General features: G+C 43.2%; 1 protein-coding gene across 4 annotated transcripts in view; it reads right to left on the bottom strand.

The window, feature by feature from the left end:
- The window catches only part of SYNE2 (spectrin repeat containing nuclear envelope protein 2), a 174,761-nt gene that overhangs the window by 23,499 nt on the left and 130,761 nt on the right, over positions 1 to 20,501 (bottom strand). For all 4 annotated transcript variants that reach the window (XM_085061147.1, XM_085061143.1, XM_085061144.1 and 1 more), the window contains 10 exons: positions 19,665 to 19,790; positions 19,015 to 19,169; positions 18,517 to 18,664; positions 17,263 to 17,357; positions 15,763 to 15,997; positions 14,183 to 14,377; positions 13,351 to 13,476; positions 11,218 to 11,373; positions 7,541 to 7,699; positions 6,672 to 6,838 (listed from right to left, as the gene is read on the bottom strand). In XM_085061147.1, coding sequence (XP_084917273.1) covers positions 6,672 to 6,838; positions 7,541 to 7,699; positions 11,218 to 11,373; positions 13,351 to 13,476; positions 14,183 to 14,377; positions 15,763 to 15,997; positions 17,263 to 17,357; positions 18,517 to 18,664; positions 19,015 to 19,169; positions 19,665 to 19,790 — 1,562 coding nt within the window. The remainder of the gene's footprint in view (positions 1 to 6,671; positions 6,839 to 7,540; positions 7,700 to 11,217; positions 11,374 to 13,350; positions 13,477 to 14,182; positions 14,378 to 15,762; positions 15,998 to 17,262; positions 17,358 to 18,516; positions 18,665 to 19,014; positions 19,170 to 19,664; positions 19,791 to 20,501) is intronic.

Raw genomic sequence — 20,501 nt, 5'->3', positions numbered from 1 at the left:
GGAGCTCTCTCACCGCACGGCTCCCCCCGGGCCGCCCGCGGCACCACCAGAACCCACCGGCACCGCGCACCCACCCCGCACTTACGGTTCGCACGAGAAAACCATTCCTCAAGCCTGCAAATCCCAAGCTGCAAGGGGGGACCGTCTGTGCGACTAGGCAGGCATGGAAGAGGAAACCCCTCCTCCACAGATGCCCTATTTATTCGCCGCTTTAGCATCCCGCGTGCTGGGGGGGAGACTCGCCCGTCCTCCTCCTCCTCTCTCCCCGACCCCGAGCTGGGGAGACAGCGGAGCTCTCCTTCCCCCCTGTTTTAACCCCTGCGTTTTGCGGTGGGATTTTACCTGGCGAACGGCCGCATCCCTGCTCAGAACAAAACCCCGAGAGCTTTATTCTGACACAAGAGAATTACTAGCACGTGAGGAAGAGCACGCCGGGCGGCTGCCCGCGGCTGGCGACAGAAGGGTTGCGGGCTGGAGCCGCCGGCACCGAGAAAGGTGGATGCGGTGCTCATTTCTTGGGAGAAAGAGGGATTGGAGCCTCAGCCCCGGATGGTTTGCGGCAGTCAGTTTGAAGCGAACCCAAAAAAAGCGAGCACACGTACATCCACGCACAGGCACCACGCACGGAGATGTATCCTTACTTCCCCTGCGTTCTGCTTTCTCGCCTTTACTATTATATCCCCAGGTATTTAAGTAAGAATTAAATCTCCCACACACTAACCTGTCCTCTCTTTAACCTTCCAGAGCAGGCAGAAGGCCTCCAAGTGCAAATAGCCTGTTATGCCAGAGGACAAAATAAGCCCTAATCTTCATTTATGATATCACTCGTTTGTGGAAAAACACACTGTCATGATTTCTGTGTGTTATGACTGCCAGAGATCACGGGGTGGGAGAAAAAAGGCGGAAGTCGGAGAACCTTGGGTTACAAGTCACTCCCCACACAGCCAGTATCAGGGAAAAAAATAAATAAATTGTGATAATCCCACAAAAAATGTGGAGAATGATTTTGAAATCAAAGGTTTTTCAGTGTTCAGGTAATTTTCCACAGACCTGTACTGACTTGCTGATCGTGGCAGAACACACAGTGCCTGGGAGGACACAGCACACTGAGAGAGCTTTGGACATTTGCACAGGTAAATAGTGCCCAGTCACCTCCACAGTTTATTGCCCAGGGTGGTTCAAAACCACATTTGATAATGGTAGATCTGAGTAAATGGGGAAATAACCCCCAGCTTTGCAGGCAGACACTGGGAATGAAGATGGTGTGCAGGAGACAAGGACTCCCTTTGCACTGCCAGCTCCCCCTGCTCCCTGCACACATTGCATAACCAAAATAAGCCCAACCATCATGCCTGAGACAATAATGAATTCTGTCACAGCTTTTACACTGAAGAGAAGCGTAATCCTCAAAGGACAGAGAGAACATGGAAAGAAAGCAGGCACTTTGAGAGTAAGATTTCAAACATCCACATATTTTGTATACAAAAAAACCCCCAAAAACACCAAAACCAAGAATGAGATTTTACAGTGGTACTGCCACAAACCAGTACCATTCTGCTGGACACTGCTGGATTGTTTACCTGGGGAGGCCTCTGTGCAGCGTGTTTTGCTTCCCTTGCCATGCAATATCGATCTGCAGCAATTTAAAAAGACCTTTGAACCCAGAAGGCACCCAACACCAACTGTGGGTTGCCCGGGGTAGGACAGCACACCAACACGTGGTGCCTGATTGTCTGCCCTGCCAAAGGGTAAGCAGTGTGGTGGAAAATAAATAGAGACCACCTGAGGGGTGCTGTGAACTCACCTGGTCCCCAAACTCACCACCTGGGGCCTGCTGCTGCTGCAGCAACTTTTGGGGCAATGCAGCCACAGTGAGGGTGCAGGGAGGAGAGGGAATTGGCAGCTCACTGGAACTCCCCATAAAGCCTGGTGGGGTGGACCCCCAGCACACCACAAGGTGGGTTCACTGGAGAGCTTCAAATCCTTCCCATTGTTTTGCAACCTGAGAAGTTTCAGGCTGTTTGGGAATTTCAGCCCTCCAGGGTATGCAGAAAATGAGCTGAGAACTCAATCTCCTGAATCTCCCAAGTTCGAAGGAAGGGCTGATTTAGCATGAGGCAGTTTAAGATTCCTGGACGATGCAATGACGCTGGCAGCTTGCAAACACAGGGAAAAGATCCAGTTGCCAAGGACAGTTGTAGTTAAAAGAATGCGAAGGCACATTTGACCTTGCTGGCTTCCCTGTATTTTCATACTTGTTTTAAAGGTCGTAGTCATTTGAACCCATTCCTGCTACACGCACAAAAACTCTGCCTTTCTTCACAAGGCTGAAAACATGGACCAGACCCACCAAGAAAGAGAACACATCACAGTGTACCCACAGCCAGAGCAGCTGAGAACTGGCATCCTCTTTGCATAGCTTGGCAGCCAGTGGCAAGAGCTACAGGATGCCCTGAAGTACAGAAATGCACCATCAGTTACTGCAGAGACTGGTCTGCAGCCCAAAACTGCTGGAGGCAGCCCCTGATGAAGCTGTGGCTTTAACGAAGGCTCAAGCAGCATCCAAATGTTTTGCACAATCCCAGGCAGTGCAGATACCCTCCAGTGACACGGGGATGCTCCTCCAGCCTGACAGCAGGCACTAAGCAAGCGATGCAGAAGGAAAATGCTTCCTCACTGTGCTGGGAAGCGAAGTGTGGAGTTAGAATCAGTGGTGAATGGCCCAGGAAAGGGCACTGAGAACGTGGCTGTGCACAACAGTTCATTGGCAGTTCTTGCCTGTTAATGCATGGCTCAGGAGTGCTGCTCCAGAGCACACTGAGGATGTAAATCCCACTCCATGGGTTTTTGATTGTCTACCCGCCTCATGCAGCCACTCCTCCTCCTACTGCTTCAGCAGCAAGAACAAGGGATTTTCTGTGTCCATTTTTACAGTCAGCACAACACTCCCTTTCTGCCTGTTTGTATGTTTGTATTCCCCATCCCGCAACAGAGACTTCAGCACAAACCTCCCGTAGTAAGAGTATCTTCTGAGCTGAACAGAATTCATTTGTTCTCCTTTCCAGGCATGCTAATGCCTTGATGGTTACTTTATCCCGTGAAAATTAACATTTTGAGACTTTTCCAAGTTTGCAGCCAGACGGTGGCTTGGTGCAACACACGAGAAAAAGCTTTTGTCACCACACAGGCTGAGCACAGGCATATAATGAAAGTGTTAAGTCCTGCAAGTGCAGCCATATGGCAAATCTGAGCTTGTCACCACGAACTAAGAGAATCACTTCAAGGACTAAATGGGGAGCTCACCTAATTTGCCCATCTGTCCCAGGACGTTTATTGGTTTAAAAAGGTGAAATAAGCTATCAGGAGGAAAGCTCTGCATTGATACATTGGCTTCCTGGCTGGTTTGGTTTCATGTTGATATGACACAGCCATACACTGCACTACAGAGAATATAAAATGTTACTCAGGTTGCAGGGACAACCATGGGGACATTAGCAACCACAGAACTTAAGCTGGCAATATATTTCAGATTCCTTTGTGTATTCAGGTTATTTTTCACTCTTGAATCACAGGATCAGAGTGCCCATCTACAAGAAAGATTCAATGTCAAAAAAAAAGAAAAATTGGCTTTGAACACACAGCTATTCAATATACATTTTCTCCTCCTACTCGGTTGCCTGGCTCTGTAGTTCACTTCCTTCCCAACTCTTGGCCTGCCACGAAGACAGTGAAATTTGGTCCTTGCCCCTGTGATGGTGGGTGGGCCACTGGGAGCCAGGTGCAAGTACAAATAAAGGCAGCAGCTCATTGTGTGTTTAACAGAAACTGTAATATTTGTCAAAAAAAATCTTCAAGTGGTCACAGATTTGGCACCCAAAACCTCAGAGAATCTTCACTTCAATTTTAGTTGCCACAGCTACTCATCTGAAAAGACAGGAGCAAAACCACCTCCTCATTTCATGAAGGTGCTGTGAAAGTTACTTCCTACAAGTAACTTTTTTCAGGAGAAAGACAAGCTTTTCTCTGCTCCACAGTCAAAATTTGTCACTTCTCTCCAGGAGCACTGCCCTACCCTCAAACCCTCCCAAACCCTCTGGCACTCCCTTCCCAGGAGGCATCTCCTCCATTCCTCTTATTTTCCCCAAGCAATGAAGCAGTGCCCAATAAAAAGGGCTTAGTACAGGTCTGCTGACATGGCAGTGCAGTGCTCCAGTGTCTCTCCTGCAGGGCTGCAGTGGATGCACAGTCCCTCCTACACCATTCCCCAAGGGCTGCAGCCTCCACAGACTGTGAGAGGATGTCTGGACTTTGATGACTTAATCCAGCAGGGACTGGATTCTGCCACCATCCTTTTCATGTGTTCTTCCAACACAGCTTCAACACAATTTTTTTTTTAATAGCTTCTGCAAAAACAAACTGAAAAGGAAGGAGACTGTCCACACAGGGCATGACAACCCAAACTCACAGGACACCTCACCTCCAGCCCAAGGCTCTTTGCTCCTCTCTGCTCTCCTTCAAAGATGCCCAATTTGTGTCACATTGGTGATGGGTTGAACTGCTGCTGCCCAACATCACCTGAGCTAATAGAGGCTACTCAAAAGCACAGGAGGAACCTCATCTAGAGTGCCCCAAAGCACACCTGTGGGTGAGGTGGACATTTCAGTCAACTGAGGCCTAATTTAATTCCTTCAGAAATTAAATCTCAGCAGCAAGCCAGCACTGTAGGAACACACTCGAAGCAGAAAGTTGGAAGGTTGTAACAGGGCAAAATAAACCCTGAGGTCTGTACTTGGAGTCTGTTGTGAGTGTCTGGGCTGGTGGTTACTTGTGACTGAGCAGCTGAGAGCCAAGCCCCAGCAAGGTGGATTAGAAGAGGCAGGAGAGGTGCTGCAAAACACTGCCATATGCTGAACCTCTCTCAGTATTAACTCCAAAGGGGACCAGCAAAACTCACGGGGCTGCCTGATAATCTTGGACCACCTAGGGAGCTGCTTAAAATCACATTTTGCCAGTCCCTTCCAGTTCATTACCTAAATCCTGAGCATCAAATTGGTGGAAATCACAAGAATAAGCTGGCATATTACAGACATTTTGGAATTAAGAACACAGAGCAATCATAAAGCATCACACCTATTCCCTAATAGCTGCAATATACACTTAGATACCAAATAATGGGAGCCTTGTTGAGGCTCTAGACAAATCCACATTAATGCACTTCAAAGCACCACTGTACATGTGCCTGAAGGTAAAGATTTAAGTCATCCCAGGTAGACAAAGAAGTCTTTGTCACAGAGTACTGGAATAAGATTGTCAGATCTCTCTCTGAATGCCCCGTCAGTTCTTTGGCATATTTTTCTAAGGACTACCACAAACGTGCCATGCTTTCCTCACTTTTAAAACCATGCATTTTAATCCACATTTAAAAATTGCTTCAATTCAAAACTAGCACACAGCAAAACAAAAATGATATAAAAGTGCTTTAAAAGTGACACATTACTATCAGATGAGAACAGAAAAAGTGGTATTACTGAAGTGAAGCTTGCTTTCCTACACCACATCAAAACCAGACACCTTGAGACAACCATTGCAAGTCTATCTACAGTGTCAGACCTTAAGAAGGCAGCTTCTACTTAATCATTCACAGCTCGTGTGTCACCATTAATTCAGATCTCATTCCTGATTAAGGCCCAGGACACTTAGCGCTACATTGTCACAGCACAACCACCCTCCTTATCTGTCCCAAATTTAACTGAGCAACAGAGTTTGTGAGGGCCCAGAGAGGGGATCACAGGCAGAACAAAACCTTGGGAGAGAAGTTCAGACCAATACTAATTTGGTGTTAGCCTTATTATTTCTGGATTACTAATGAACGTGGCAGGAGGCAAGACCAGCCCAGCATCCTCCTCCCAAGCTGTGGCAGAAACTCAGAGATAATAATGAAATGGGATCGTCTCAGTAAGGCTAATACTGAAATGATCATGATGTTCTTAACTCTGCCAAGTATAATAAAGATACTTAATCCTTTAAGAAGAGGTCGTTCCCTGGACTATGCAGGTTTTTGTTTTCATTTTCACTGATAGAATTTACTACTTCACCATCATACAGAAGATCCTGAATTTAAAAGAAACTCATCTGGTCTTTCAGTTGTTTTTAGGAGGGAGAGTGAGTAAAGAAATAGCAATGGGGTTAAATGAAATTTCAAACACTTTTGAATGCAAAAAAGGAACATTATCATTATATAAATCTGACTGTCTACAGAGACAGAACAGAATCTATTCCTAAATTCTTTGCATTCAGACAGAGTGAAAGAGAGGTGTATATTAAAATAGGAGGCTCTCCTAAAAAGCACATATGAACTATCATATTGCCTTAAAATTAAATTGCTATTCAACACTTGCAACAGAGAGATCACTTTGACTCTTCCTTTTACAAAGCTCCCATCATTAAAAATGTATTTTATATGAATTCTTACACCCTGCCCTCTACCATTAGACAAGACATTTGGTGTCATGATACAGCAATAAGTTACAGCAAAGAAGCATTCCCTTCAGATTGACTCTCAATAATAAATTCCAACTTAACTGAAAAGTCATGTCACTCTGTTTCTGATGGTCAGGGACACAAGCCTCTGACTTCTATCTCACATAAAACATTGAAAATCATTTTCTTACCGTGCTCCAATGACATCGAAGAGGTGCTGCCAGCGATCATTGATTTTGTTCAGTTTATCATCTATTTCTGCAATTCGGCTCTTGTTGCTAGCCTTGATTAGCTGATCACCCATTTGTTTCAAGTGAAGCTTATTTTCACTGAACAGGTTTATTTCTTCCATGCAGTCCTGATAAATATACACAAACATTGCTTTAATTACAGGGCAAAACAAAGCAATGATACCAAAACAAAAATATGGGTTTCTTTTCCCACGTGTGTGATGTGAAGTCAGGTTTGGCTGAGGTTTCTATGTTAGCATGTGGAACTCTCACTTAAAACAAAAAGAAAACCTCAATGAAGAAGCCCTCTCACAATCTATGAAAAAATAAGAAGCTTAAAGACTTGCAAGTGCCAGGAGTTAGTACTCCTAAAAATAGCAATTGAATATTCTAATTTTATCTCCTGTTTTCCTGATTTAACATAATTTTTCAATGAAGCTACCTCAAAAGAACCCAAATTCAAGTCTAGGATGGCTTTATTTTGTTGGTATATTTTTCTGGATTTGCCAGATCCACAGGAGATCTGGGATTAGATATGGAGACATTTTACCCATGGGGAGGAGCACAGCAGAACAATAATAGTCCTGTTTAAAATCAAACTAATATAAAAGTATTAGAAAGCACAAACTACCATGGGAGAAGGGGCAGAATTAGGTTTTATTTTTGGTTGTGGCAACTTCTCGTTCATCTGGCATACAACCTACCCCATCCTTCAGTGTTTTCTTTGCCCTCTGACTACCAGTTGTGCAGATGATGGAGGTGGTGAGAGCAGTGAGCCACTCCCAGAGCACAGAGCAGTGCTGGGTGTGCACATGTGCATTACTACTTACCTTCTGCAATTTGTCTATCATGTCTTCAATGCTAACATCTGCAGTCTGCAAGACTTTGCTTTCCATTTGTACCAGCCAGGAGCACAGCTCCTTATTCTTCTCATTGAACACGATCCAGGCATTGAGCCTGTCCTCGATCTCCTGCTTCCGCAGAGAAACCTATGGAAAAGGACACATGTTAAATCCTAGCAGCAGTTTTCTCAGGAAGGAAAACAGCAATTATGAGCTTTGTAATTCCTAGTCTGCATTTGATCTTATTCCCTTTTGCAGGAGCAGTTATCAAGTATTCTACTTTTCCTTTTCAAAGCCAGCAAGCAGATTGTTATTACATCTTCTTTTGGATAGCAGGGCAAAAAGTTGACTAGCAAATACCAGATTCTCTCCCTCGGAAGACTGAAACTGAGTGACAGCTTTATAAATAATGTGCTTATATAATAACATAAATGTTACTCAGTGAAAACCTGAAAATGTCAGAGAAGGAATATAAAATACATAATTACTACATAGTGTTTGGTATGACCCCGTATATAACACAAGAGAAGTAACACCTAGGGAAGTTCTTATTTTTCTACCACTGTAAGAGAAACTTTGTAACTACTGACTGCAATTATTTTATCTCTGTAAAAGCCTCTCTCTTTTCTTTCCATTTGCCCACCAGTAACTGGAGAACTTCCAAAAAATCAGCATCAACAATCTATCCTTTTCATTGAAAACTAAGGATTTTTTCCCCCATCAAAATTGCATTTTCCAGGACAAATAAGTTGTCTAGACAGTGGAATTAAGGTCTGACACTGCCTGAAAAAGCAGTGTTATTATCATTGCTCCAATATCTCAGAAAGAAGCAGGCTCACTCTTCTAACTAGCTAACAACACCTATCTCTAGCCTAGGGGTCTTAAATATGTATTTATTTATTTACCTTGATGGATTCCTGTACTAAGATATATGGAAAAAAGAAAGTGAAAAATGGCTCAAGCTCTATGGAAGCAAGAGAAACAAGTAACCCCTTGTTCTCACCAATAAACTGTCTAAAACTGACCATAACATTTTGCTTGCCTTGGCTGTAAATGACTAAATATCACCCCACAGAAGGAAACACTCCCTCTTCACATCTCACATGCACCTTATATAGCATATATCTCTTCAAAATTCCATTATTGGCTCTTCCAGAATAATCTCTAACACTATTTTGTACCGCCCAGTGAAGTTTAAATGTGGAAATAAGACCAGCTCCATGTAACACCAGGATCAAAACAGAAGGCATCAAGCCATCTCCCACCTTACTGCTTTTACCCTTTAAATTCTGACTTGTTTTCAAGGAGGGGATGGAGAGGTGAAAGTGATTTCTGAATCCTTCATGACGGTCAAAGCAAAGAGATGAGGATGAAAGTACTGTCTCAGGACACAGGGAAACAGTCTCCAAAGTTCTCCACAGGAAGAAGTCTGGAGATGCCAGGGACCTCAGGAAGTTTCTAGGAGTGTCTAGACATGCTCCCTTGTACCCTCAGCCTCAGAGGTTTGGAGGGTGAACCCTTCATCCTTCCTTACCACTTGTAGCATCTCCCATGTGTGGAGATGAGTTTACTTAGTCAGTGTAGGAACAGACTGTGGTTGTCAGCAAAACAATTGCTAAATCCTGACATGATTCTGACTCCATTTTTGCCTGCTAATCACGGGGCAAAGCAGGATTTTAAGAGCAAGAAGCACCTTTTACCTGGCTAAGCAATACAGACTGGGGGTAAAAAATAGGAATGACCCAAAAAATTCCACACAAGCTTCTAGGAACATAAGCCCTTCAAGCCATTGCTTTTAGCACTTTCTCCTCTGCCCAGCTGCCCTGGTACCACCCCTGTTTTGCATCCACAGTGTGAAGGAATGCTAAAAGAACATCTAAAAGAACATCGAGGCCCAGGCACATCCCATCCAAGTGGGAGCTGGCTGGGATGAATGGTTAAATCTGTGACCTACATGCACCTTGCAAGGGCAGCTCTGTAAATGCTAATCCCTTGAGTGCATCTGCTCCCTCCTCGTGTCTGTCCCTGCCCAGCTGAGCACAGGCATCTGGCTGCCCCAGGGCCATGCCTGGGACAGCTGCAGCCACCTCCCGCTCTTTTCACCTCCCTGCTTTTATTCTGCAGACTTCTCTCCACACAATACATCTTGAATCTAATTTGTTGGCCGGAACGAAGCAGTGATGCCAAGAGCAGAGCTGATGAAGTCTGCTCTCCTGCCCTGGTGTCCAGCACCGAGCATCAGTGTGGGCTCTCCTGAGGCTCATTAGGGCTGTGTAAACATTTCAGGACCTCCCTCTGCTACTGCACTGAACAGCTTCCTCCCACTACAGATTTTGTGTGCCTAACACAGTCACTTTAATGTCACCTCTTTCCTCCCTCCAAGACAGGCTGAACTAGATGTTGTTCCCTCAGGAAATTAAAATGGAAATTTTGAATAAAATCTGAACTTAAATTACTACAGGAAATTACTACTTGGATAGACTGTAGTGGAGCACATATAAAAAACAGCTTAATTTTCAGGGCTATTCATCACAGTGGGGATGGCAGGCTTCAGCGGCTCACCAAAAAAATAGAAAAACAACGAAGTTCTCTCATTTATAGGCTTAACTACAGATTTCCATTAGGAAAATAGTTTGGGCATTTTGATTTAAAAAATAATGACTTGTATTTCTCAGGAGGAGAGAGGATGTCTCTGGAATTATTTTCAGAGCTCAGAAAAAATAACAGAGAAAACACTGGTTGTAGAACAATCATCCAGTTTAAGGCAAAGATATTAAATTCTTCTTTCACATTGCAATGCAAAAAGAAATTAACCCAAATAACTATTTCATCACAACACAGTTTGTGAAATAAGCACAGCTGTTCATTACTCTGGCACCATCCCCACTAAGACTGCTTTACCTTTGCCCGTGTAAGGGCTAGAAACAAAATACTAACTGGCTTCAATAATTCTTTACAAACTGTTAAATAAAAGCCATTTAATTGTGAGTAAAGAGAGGCGAGAGTTTGACTTGCTGGTGTGTAGAGCCCCCCAGAGTAACTTAAGACCCTGAAGTACTTTACCTCTTCCAATCCTGTTAGCAGGGCAAAGTAAACACACATTCAAACTGCATAATAACCTAATGAATCAAGTCCATGTGACTTCGCTGTAAATGCTCCCCAGCAATTTTACACGCAACACTAAATTAAGTGTAATACAGCAACAAGCCACGAAGAATGCCAATGTTTCACAGCATTTTACTGCTACAAAAAAGACAAGCCAGTTCTCAAATGTGTTTAAATGCATTGGATTTGAACACATTGAAGTTTTGTTTCTGCTGGCATTTTAACTTCCCTCTTCCTTTCCCAGCTCCATGCCCCCAGGCAATTCCTGTGCTCATCACTCCCCCAGCCCTCCCTCCCCTTGGAACAAAGGCACCTATTCCAGCAAACAGCTGCATCTGGGCTCTGTGCACTTCCACACTCGCTCCTTACAAAGGCTTTGCAACAAAACCCTCAGCAGCCTGTCCAGGACACACACAAAGGGTGACTCCATCCCGGCTCAGCTGCACCAGGAGCAGCACCATTGCCACCCCAAAGTGCAAAAGTGAGCCAAGATGGGGACAAACCCCATGTGCTGCCCTGCTCCTCCTTCCTGCCAGGCCCCATGGATACAGGAGACTCACCCGCAAGCAGAGCTCTTCCCACTGCCGGTGCAAATGTTCCACTTGCTCCTTGAGCACCATCATGTCCTCGGTGAGGATGAGGTGCGCCAGCTCCGCCTTCATGGCCTGCAGCTCCTTCATGTCGTGGGCCCAGTCTGCCAGCGACTGCTCCAGCTCCTGCATGGGAACGAACCCGCAACAAGCCTTGGCACTAAGCTCCTCGGCTTTCCAAACCTGCTGGCTAATCCCTGCCTGGCCTGTGGGGGAGGAGAGCAGGGAATGTGCAGCCGCCTGGGCCGCGCTCTCCGCTGGGGCTGGGCTGGCCAGGGTCACTGGGAATCCCTGCATCCCCACTGGATCCCCACTGGATCCCTATTAGAACCCACTGGATCCCATGGCAGTGCCCCAGCTGATCCGCTGGTACCACCACAGCATCCCAAAGTGCCGGAATGCAGCCTGGCCCTGGCAAGCCCCCGTGCTCCAGGGCAGTGTCTGGGGTCTCACACCTTGCTATCACACCCCACTTCTTTGGGGTTTCCTTTTTTCTGTTTTAGTTATTTTGGACAGGTTGCTTTTCACCTGCGTTTGCTCCAGTTTCAGGATGTTTTTCTAAAAACCTTTTTCTAAAAACAAAAAAAATATTAAATCAGTTCCCTTCGCTAATGAACGATTTTAGAGGCACTTCCCTAGATTTATCAGGAATGTGGAGCTTTTAAACTGCTTGTTCACAGAAAACAGGCTCTCTTTTCTGCTTTGCTCCCCCAACTCCCCTTTCTCTTTATTGTAAGTTACACATTTTCCTTAACGCTGTTAAAATTACCACCTAAAAGGCACTGTGTGCAGCTGGGGTGGACATGACACTCTGCACCCAAGGTCTAGATCCCATTTTGCCAAAAGGCTGCTGGGAAGGGTCACTGGCTCATCTAACAGAAAAAAAAAAAAACCCTCTTACAGAAAATCCAATTTGTCTGATTTTAGAGCAAAAAAACCCTGTGATTCTGTTTGCATCAGAAGGGTGCTGGGTCCAAGCCCTGTGAGGATTTTCACAGGTCTTGGACTCATCTTCAACACTGGAGGAAAAAAAACAGACAAACCTGACGCTAAAATTTACCTGGGCTCACAATACTCGTACAGATGTGGACACGTGCATTTATATCTCCTAACAAGGGGCAAATCCCTGCATTAATGGAGCCAACTATGGAATTTCATGAGACCTTATCCCTTATCCCAGGACTGAGAGAAAAATAGCTTTATTCCACATAAAAATGAAAAGCAGGGAGACACAAGGAGGTCCCTTCTCCCCTGTGCCATTTTGGTCCTTTATTATACTGTGACACCTTTTAGCAGCACTTGCACTGGCACTGTCTGACCCTGATGCCTCTGCAGCTGAATTTCTCTTGCTGGGATAAGAGGCAGGAGCCGTGTGCTTCCATGTCACAGATAATTCAGGGCTACAGCAAGGCTGCTGCTGTAGGAAAAGCAGCCAGCACTCGAGAAGAAGATTTCAGACAGCTGATAATGAGTTCAAAGCCTTGGCTTGTTAATAAGCTTATTTGTTCCCACTACACAGGTCAACAATTCACTTCATAAAAGGATGATGAAAGACTGACCACTCCAGACAAAATGTCTCCGATCCCTTGGAAATGTTTTTCTTGCCATTTAATTTTCATGGTGCACTGTGGGCTGCAAGGGATTTTGCCACTCCCTTACTCTTAATTTTCCTTCTCTTTAATTATTCACAGGTCCTGCAGGTATGTGTGGTGCTTTGCAGAATTACAAGGTCTCTTGCCTGAGGAGCTCCATGTGCAAAATGGATTGGAAAACAAAAAGAGAGATTTACTCATAGGGACAGTAGCTAATTGAGCTGAGAGAAGGGAGCTTTTTCCCTTTTGTTTGAGAAACTACTTATTTTATAAATTCAGACTGTAAAGGGAGCAGAAGCAGGGAAAAAATCCAAACAGTAGTCGTACTATTACCACTACTACTCATAATCTTCTTGGTAAGCTGGACTTTGGAGATTGGCAGCAGTCAGGATGACGTAAAGGAGAGAAATTCAGTGTCACTGAAGAGCAGGTAAGAGTGAAAACTAATTTTAGAGGGATTAGGAGTTGTGCAAATAGTACATCTATTTAAATACAAAATGGCTGTTGATACCTTAATGTGTTCCTTGGCTTTGTGGAGCTCTTCATGTTCAACAGGGAGTGGATCTTTCAGTTTCTCCTTTAGCTCTCTCAGTCTGCTTTCCAATTCCTTGGTTTGTTTTTCAAAGCGGTCACAAGTCTGTTCAAGGAGGATATTTTATCATGACATACTGAACCACATGGATATGTTACAAAATAGCATATTCAAACCACTAAAATAATCAATCATGTGCTCTGGTTTTCTGATTTTCTTTTTTGATAACATAGTGCCACCCACAAGGATTTGGTGTTTGGCTTCACAAAATTTCAAGCCTCTCCTATTTAAGGCTTGCTTAAAGAGAGCATTTCTGCTCATTTTGTTTTGCTCAGCCCAAGAGGCTTTAAGCATGTTTTTTGGACTGAGGGTTGTATCAATTACAGTATTCAATTCTAAGTCATACCTAATGTGCCACCTAGCCATGAAAGCAAATTTATTGCTCTAAGGAAATAAATATGACTGGCCCTTTTGTTTAGACATTCATCAACATGAGAAGAAACAAGCCATGCTAACTCTAAGCCAAATTTTTGCTTCACAGCCCAAAGCAGGAGTGAGCTCCAGGCCTTGGGGAACATGAGAACAATCAGAGCAGGAACATCCATTGCTCCAAGCAATGGAAGCCAACTCAATTTCCTTTGGAGAATCAGGGGACTCCAGTTTCAGCTTCCCACAAGCCCTGATGACACATGAACAGGCATTTCCCTCAGAGTGCGCCTGCAGTGAGCAGCAGCTCAGGCCTGGAGATGGTGGGACAGGGAAGCTCTTGAGATTCACTGCCAGAGCAGCAGGTGGGGAGAGCATCATCTACCTGCAGGGTGCCACTGAACTGCATCTTCTTCTTCTCCAGCAGGGCCTGGGTTTTCCCCCAGCGCTGCTGTAACTGGCTGAGCTCCTCCTGGAGAGCAGCGCTGGTCTCGGGATCGGAGACAGTGCGCAGCTTCTCCCCAACATCAATGACCAAGGTGTACATGGCTTGCCACCTCTGAAAGATCACTGCCTTACTCTGGAAAAGAAAAAAAAAAAAAAAAGAAAAAAAATTAACTTTCTAAGCTGCTCTTAAAAAATTATGAAGTGCTTTCGTGGTATTTCACTTGGAAAGATGACTCACAAGGTACTACTTTGTTCATATTCATGAAAGAGTAATCAACAGAAACGTCATATTGTCTCTGATATTTTGATTTATTAAACTCTACAAAAGCTTTTCCCAGACTGAATCTATAGAGTGAAAGTGCAGCAGTCAAAAAAAGATGGAAATTCAGTTGTATGAGTTATTCAGAACAAAAACCACAATCTAAGTTCTGTGAGCACCTCTAGCACCAACAACTTAGACTAATTTTTTCAGAGAGAACAGCTCTGTTAATCATGACATAATCCAAGTGAAGTAAGCAATAAATAATAATTTGCCCATAAAAAATTGATCTCTAACACAAGGAGATAAAATCAGATTTTCTTTCTGTCAAACAGCAGCAGGAGGAAAAGGGCAATTTGGAGTAGGAGGGAGAAGACTTTCTGGCTTTTCTCACTAAGAAAAAGCATGAGCACTAAGTTGTAAAATCTACTGAAAATCACCCTTACACAGCAGGTAGAAATAAGGATGAAATAAATAGGGCAAGCACCAAATAGAATACTGGTAACGTGTTAATCCATCAACACTAGGTGTGTGGGCACACAATGTAACTCTTGGACTCTGCAAATTACATTCAATAATCTGATTTTGAAAGGTTTTAGATTGCCTTAGGCAACCACCAAGTTCACTGCTTGTTTCTACTTTCCTATAAAACAAAGAGGTGCACCATTAAATGGAAAACCAAAATATCCAAAACTAACAAAGGAAAATATTTTTTCACACTGCATGTAAAATGCAGAACTCACTGTTCTGAAGAACTGGTGACCAGGTTTGTGTATCCTGGAGCAATCAGACCCCCTTGCAAGTGCTTTATCCTATGTTTTTGGCATCTTCTGCTCATCCCTGAACACACAGGACCTACATGGCCTGTCTTGCCACACAAGTACCTTCCTTCAGGCAAACTGAAATGCCTGAATTCAGCAGTCATGTCAGTAAGATGCACACAGACCTAGAGGTTAACCAGCTGACAAGTCTGTCTGTCTCATCTTCTGGCACCCTGAATTTCCATTTTCATATCAGTAAGATTTTTAAAGCAAGGCTGCTAAACGACAACGCTGATCAAGAAATTTCTGAGTATAATGATCCTTTCTCAATGTCACTGTTTTGTCATCTGTGCTCAGCTTTAAGAAAAAAGTGTCAGCAATCATTTTTCCCCCAAGAAAGTGTGTGATTTTAAAGCTTTCCACCTTATTGGACAGAAGTTGTTTCAGTTTGAGGGAAAAAAACATGTATTTTAGATTTATGAGAAATAAACACAGTACCTTGAAATCGTGAATTACATTGCGAAGCTGGTAAAGGCTGTAACACTCCTGGCTCTTCACAGCTGCAAGGAAGCTGTTTGTGTCATCAAGGAATCTGTTGAGACTCTGTAGGGAACTCCTGAAGAGTTGCCACTGGCTCACCAGTCCATCGATATCTTTCTTCCTCTGCTGAACCATCCGGATAACATTCTGCCACTGCTCTTTCAGCAACGTGAGCTTGGAAATAAACTCTGTCCTGAAAATTACAAGGGCTGGGTGTTAATTTATTTTGATCTCAAGGCTGCTTATTACAGTAATTGTGATGGATCTCCATTTGCAAAGTTGTTTTCCAGTTATAATACCCAACAATGCAAGAGAGCTCTTTGCAGCCCTCAGCTCAGCCCTGCTGTCTGTATTCCATCTTTTAAGCAATCCAAACAACCTTTTACATGATACAAGAAAGGGTAAGGCAAGTCAACCTTGCAGTTGTGATATATCAACATACACAGCACAGCAATCAGACACAATATGCACTAAACACTTCTCTGAAGAACAAAAAGGTCAATGCAAGTGAGACAAGGTCACTGCAAAATTGATACACACAATGGAAAACTGTGTGGTTATTGAACCCATTTAAGCAGTTAATTTGTCATCTTCTACAACATGGTCAGATGATCCAGCAGATCTGGCTGGTTGATTAAGGCAACCCCATCTATCAATTCTGCTTCTCTGCAGGAGGCCTTGGTCCCTGACTAGCTCTTACACAAACCCCTGCCTTTGTGGGGGTTAACTCCAACACAAAAATCCAGCAGCTCAGCTTAGTTTAGCCCCACCTTCCCTGGCAGTTTTAAGCCAAGCTATGGATTCCATCCTGGACTGTCTGAGGGGAGCACACACACTGTCCTGCCAAGCCTCTGGAAGCAGCAGGCTCTGCCAGGGAGGGGAATGTGTTCACCCCAAACACCTGAGGCAGCTGAACCTCTGCTCTCAAACATTACCTGCTGTTTCTCACGCTACATTGACTACGAGAAAAGTGTAAGATCATACTGATAAAAAACAGGTTTATGTACCATGTATTTTGGGTTTCATGGCCAATGACTCAATGTCCTGCCATGTGTGCCAGGGGCAATGTGACAGTCCACACCTCTGCACTTGGAAAAGTAGAGAGGTCTAGAAAGAGGGAAAGGATCCTTCATATGCAACACCCTCATTATGCTCTGTGGGAAGGCAGCTTCTCAACCACAGCTACACAACAAAAGACTCCTGCTCAGGAGCAATTATTTTTGTTTTCAGCCCAGCCAGTTACTATGCCAAAAGTGGTGTGGCCAGGGCACCTGTGTTTCTTCTCACTGCACCTCCTCATGGCTTTTGCAAAATGTGACAGGTGGTTATTTAAAGAGTGAACCCAGCCAAGAATTTGGGTTTATGTCCTCAGAAGAACAAAGATTCAATACTAATTCCAAGGAAGACAGCATATTCACTGAATTACCACAATCTTAAGGATAAAACCAAATAAAGTACCTTTTCTCTGCTTCTCCGGATTCCAAGGAAAGTAGAACTTTTTCTATGATAGAATTAAATGTCTGCTGATTTATGGAAATCTCAGTCTGCAGCATCTGAAAATACCAAGGGAACAAGTTTTAACGATTCACTGAACCACCTTTGCTGTGAAAGATGCTCCTGCTCCTCTAGGGTGACAGCCTTTATTTAATTTTAAATACTGAGAACTCTGTTATTTTCAATTGTAGTGTCAAATGCACCCTAAGAATCCACACTTTTTGGATACTAGGAGGAGTGTGTACTTTAATGATAGAACCTGTGTGATACAGGTATGATACCTATGAACATATACATGACCTGTATGATACAGATAATCTGAAACTTAAAGTTTGTTGTACCCATTAGTAAGAAATGCAATTTGTAGGGTATTCTATAGGAAAAGTATAGGAAGGCCACATCTAGGGTGAATTTACTCTTTATCACAATGAGCAAAACTTCATTCTATAAATTATTTCATTACAATTAATTAATTGATTTGGAGAGGTCTAAGAAAAAAGAAGAGAATGTTCTGTGGACCCTAATGAACATCACTAAGATGCAGAGACTAAACACTCCGTGGAATTAGCCACAGTACTTTGGATAGTGTGAAGCTGAGGTTCACTGAACAAGGCTCACCATAAGGGCTCATGATTTTTTAGCATTTACCAAATAATTTTTCTTTTCTGCATTTTGGTTATTTTTCCATTGCTAGCATGCAATGTACCTCCTCCTCTGAATGAATATGGTGTGAAGCACTGTCTCTCTATAACAAATAAGAAGTGTTTGGGAAAATGCCAGTGAAGAAAGATTTGCACCAAAATCTAATAACTGGTCAAACCAGAAATATGCTGTGAAAACACTTTATTTTAAATGCATTTCTTTCAGAAACTGGTAAGATTGCTGCCAGGTCTCCAGCAAACTGTCTAGTTAGTTGCCACAGGCTCCAGTGCCCTGGGACAGGCAGAGAAGCACACCTCAGGGCTGAAGAAATTTAGGACTACCATGACACAACACCTGAAGATGTACTCCTAAAGGTCTGATCCCTGAAAAAAGGGATCTGTCCATTTTGGAGAAGGATTTTCATGTTTCAGAGTTTTTCTATTAATAGGCATTTCAAGAGTAAAATGCTCTGTAAAACTCTGCCCAGATCTAATTTCAAAATGCACAGCATTTTCTAGTCTTTCCCCCTGCCTTCATCATTCAAGATGTTGCTTCCATTTTTAAAGTTAGCTTTACCTCATATACTCTCTGCTGCTCTTGCAGTTCTTCAAACCGTCCTGGAATATCTGTTTTCAAGGCTTCTTTCATTTTTTCTAGGAACTTCATCCACTTTTCACATTTCTGGAAAAATTTCTTCTCATCATTTTGAGTTCCCTCAAGCATACTGTAAAACAAAATGAATAACCAGAAACTTGTGTTAGAGAATATTTTTCTGGGTATGTTTACAGATGGTCTAATGTGGTGGTTAAAAACACTAACATAGTGGGGGTTTCACTTGCCACTTTGCCACTTTCTTCCCCTGTGAACATCCAGGTTTTTGCTTCAAGTGACTTGGAATACAAATAGCTACTAAAAAATCAAGTAAGCTGAAAGGGCAGAATTCCACCTGGAAACTCCCTGAGAAAGCTGAGAACAGACTGCAAGGCTTCACATGCTTTAACTTGGTTTTCATTTTTCTCACAGAGAAGGAAATTGTTAGTAGTGATTTTTTTGTTGTTTGTTTGCATTTCAGACCTGCAACGTTCCAGAGCAGCTGCTGTTTTCTGACTCCACTGCCGAGTCAGGCTCTGCATTTTCTTCAGGGTGAAGTCACTGAGTGGCAGCTTAATGCTTGCTTCATTCAAACTCTCTATGCTTGGAGAAAGTGCAGCAAGCTCCAGTGTCTGATTCTGGAAGTAAAAAAAGAAAAAGAAAAAATTATTGCAAAAAAATACTGCCTTTCTTTCATGTCAGAGAAATACAGAATACTCTCCAAAACGTGGAAACACCCAACATTTCTATGTTAACATCAAACAGGAAGAAAAGGTCGTAATTATTTTACACAGGGCTCATTTTTCCAACAGAACTGAATAGATACTCAAAACTTGGTACTTCCAGATTTACTTTGTACCCTACATTGAGGGCAACAGGGCAGCTCCAGAGCAAAGCTGGGGAAAAAGATCTCTCATGAGCCCCGAATGTAAAGTAATTTTCCTCACTTCCATGTGTTTGGCCTGTAATGCAGATTTAGAGTTGCTACACTTAAATCATTGCTTATTATGTTTTGGATCAATTAGAGTTACTCTGATGGAAGTGTTATCACTGTGGCACTTATGACACAAAGAGCACCTTGAAGTGGGCAAGAGCTGAGCAGTACCTTTTTGTATTTGGGAATGCAAACATACCAGGAGCAATTCTGAGTTGTCTCCTTCCTCCAGACAGAGGCTATCGAAGGTGTCTGTGCAATTCTTGACACGACCCTCCAGCATTTCAAGGCAGTTGTTGAAATCCTCCAGTTGTAAAAGATTGAACTGGGGTGAATATTAGAAATTTACGTTAATTACTATTTCATTCACTTACTCAGTATACAAAAAGGAGCAATAGGCAGTATTATCAGGAAAACAAACAGATGCTAAACCTAAATTCTAATGTATTTATAACTCTCTATTGAACTTTTTTTTTTATTTTTCTACTGGATAAGGGAAAATTTAACCCAAAGCAGAGAGCAAGAAACAGAATCTCAAAACCCAGACACAGTTACCTGAAAGGAATAGGGGTTTCTGTGATACCTTTCATAGCTTTGTGCTGTTTAACTTACTGTGAAATTGGAAAGTCAAAACTCTGCTTATTAAAGGGAAAAAATTTGTGAAAATGAGCTTCCTTTGAGGTACACACAAGACCTGCTCCCACATCCCCACACAGCCAAGGCTGTGCAGCTTACATGAGCTCTGTGGAGAAATCAATAGGGCTGGAATTCAACAGAACAGCGCTGGGAAAGCTTTTTCTTTCTCTCCAGAATGGAACTCCACATCTCTGAGAATACTTACACAACAACAGTTTTATAAGGGATGAATGGCAAAATCTGGTGTGTGGAGAGAGATTGCTGTGGTAATACTACAGAGTTACACCAGAGAAAAAGATTACCCAGAAATGCATTTTTTCATGCAGCGAGTTGTTCACAGGGAATATGAGAAACCTGTTATCTTCACAAAGATTTCTGGATTCCAGCCATTAACTGTGCT

Source organism: Lichenostomus cassidix, chromosome 5, assembly GCF_008360975.1.
Source record: "Lichenostomus cassidix isolate B80296 chromosome 5, HeHo_3.0, whole genome shotgun sequence".
NCBI lineage: Eukaryota > Metazoa > Chordata > Aves > Passeriformes > Meliphagidae > Lichenostomus > Lichenostomus cassidix.
Note: the sequence above shows the minus strand (reverse complement) of the source record. Positions and strands in the feature narration are given on the sequence as shown.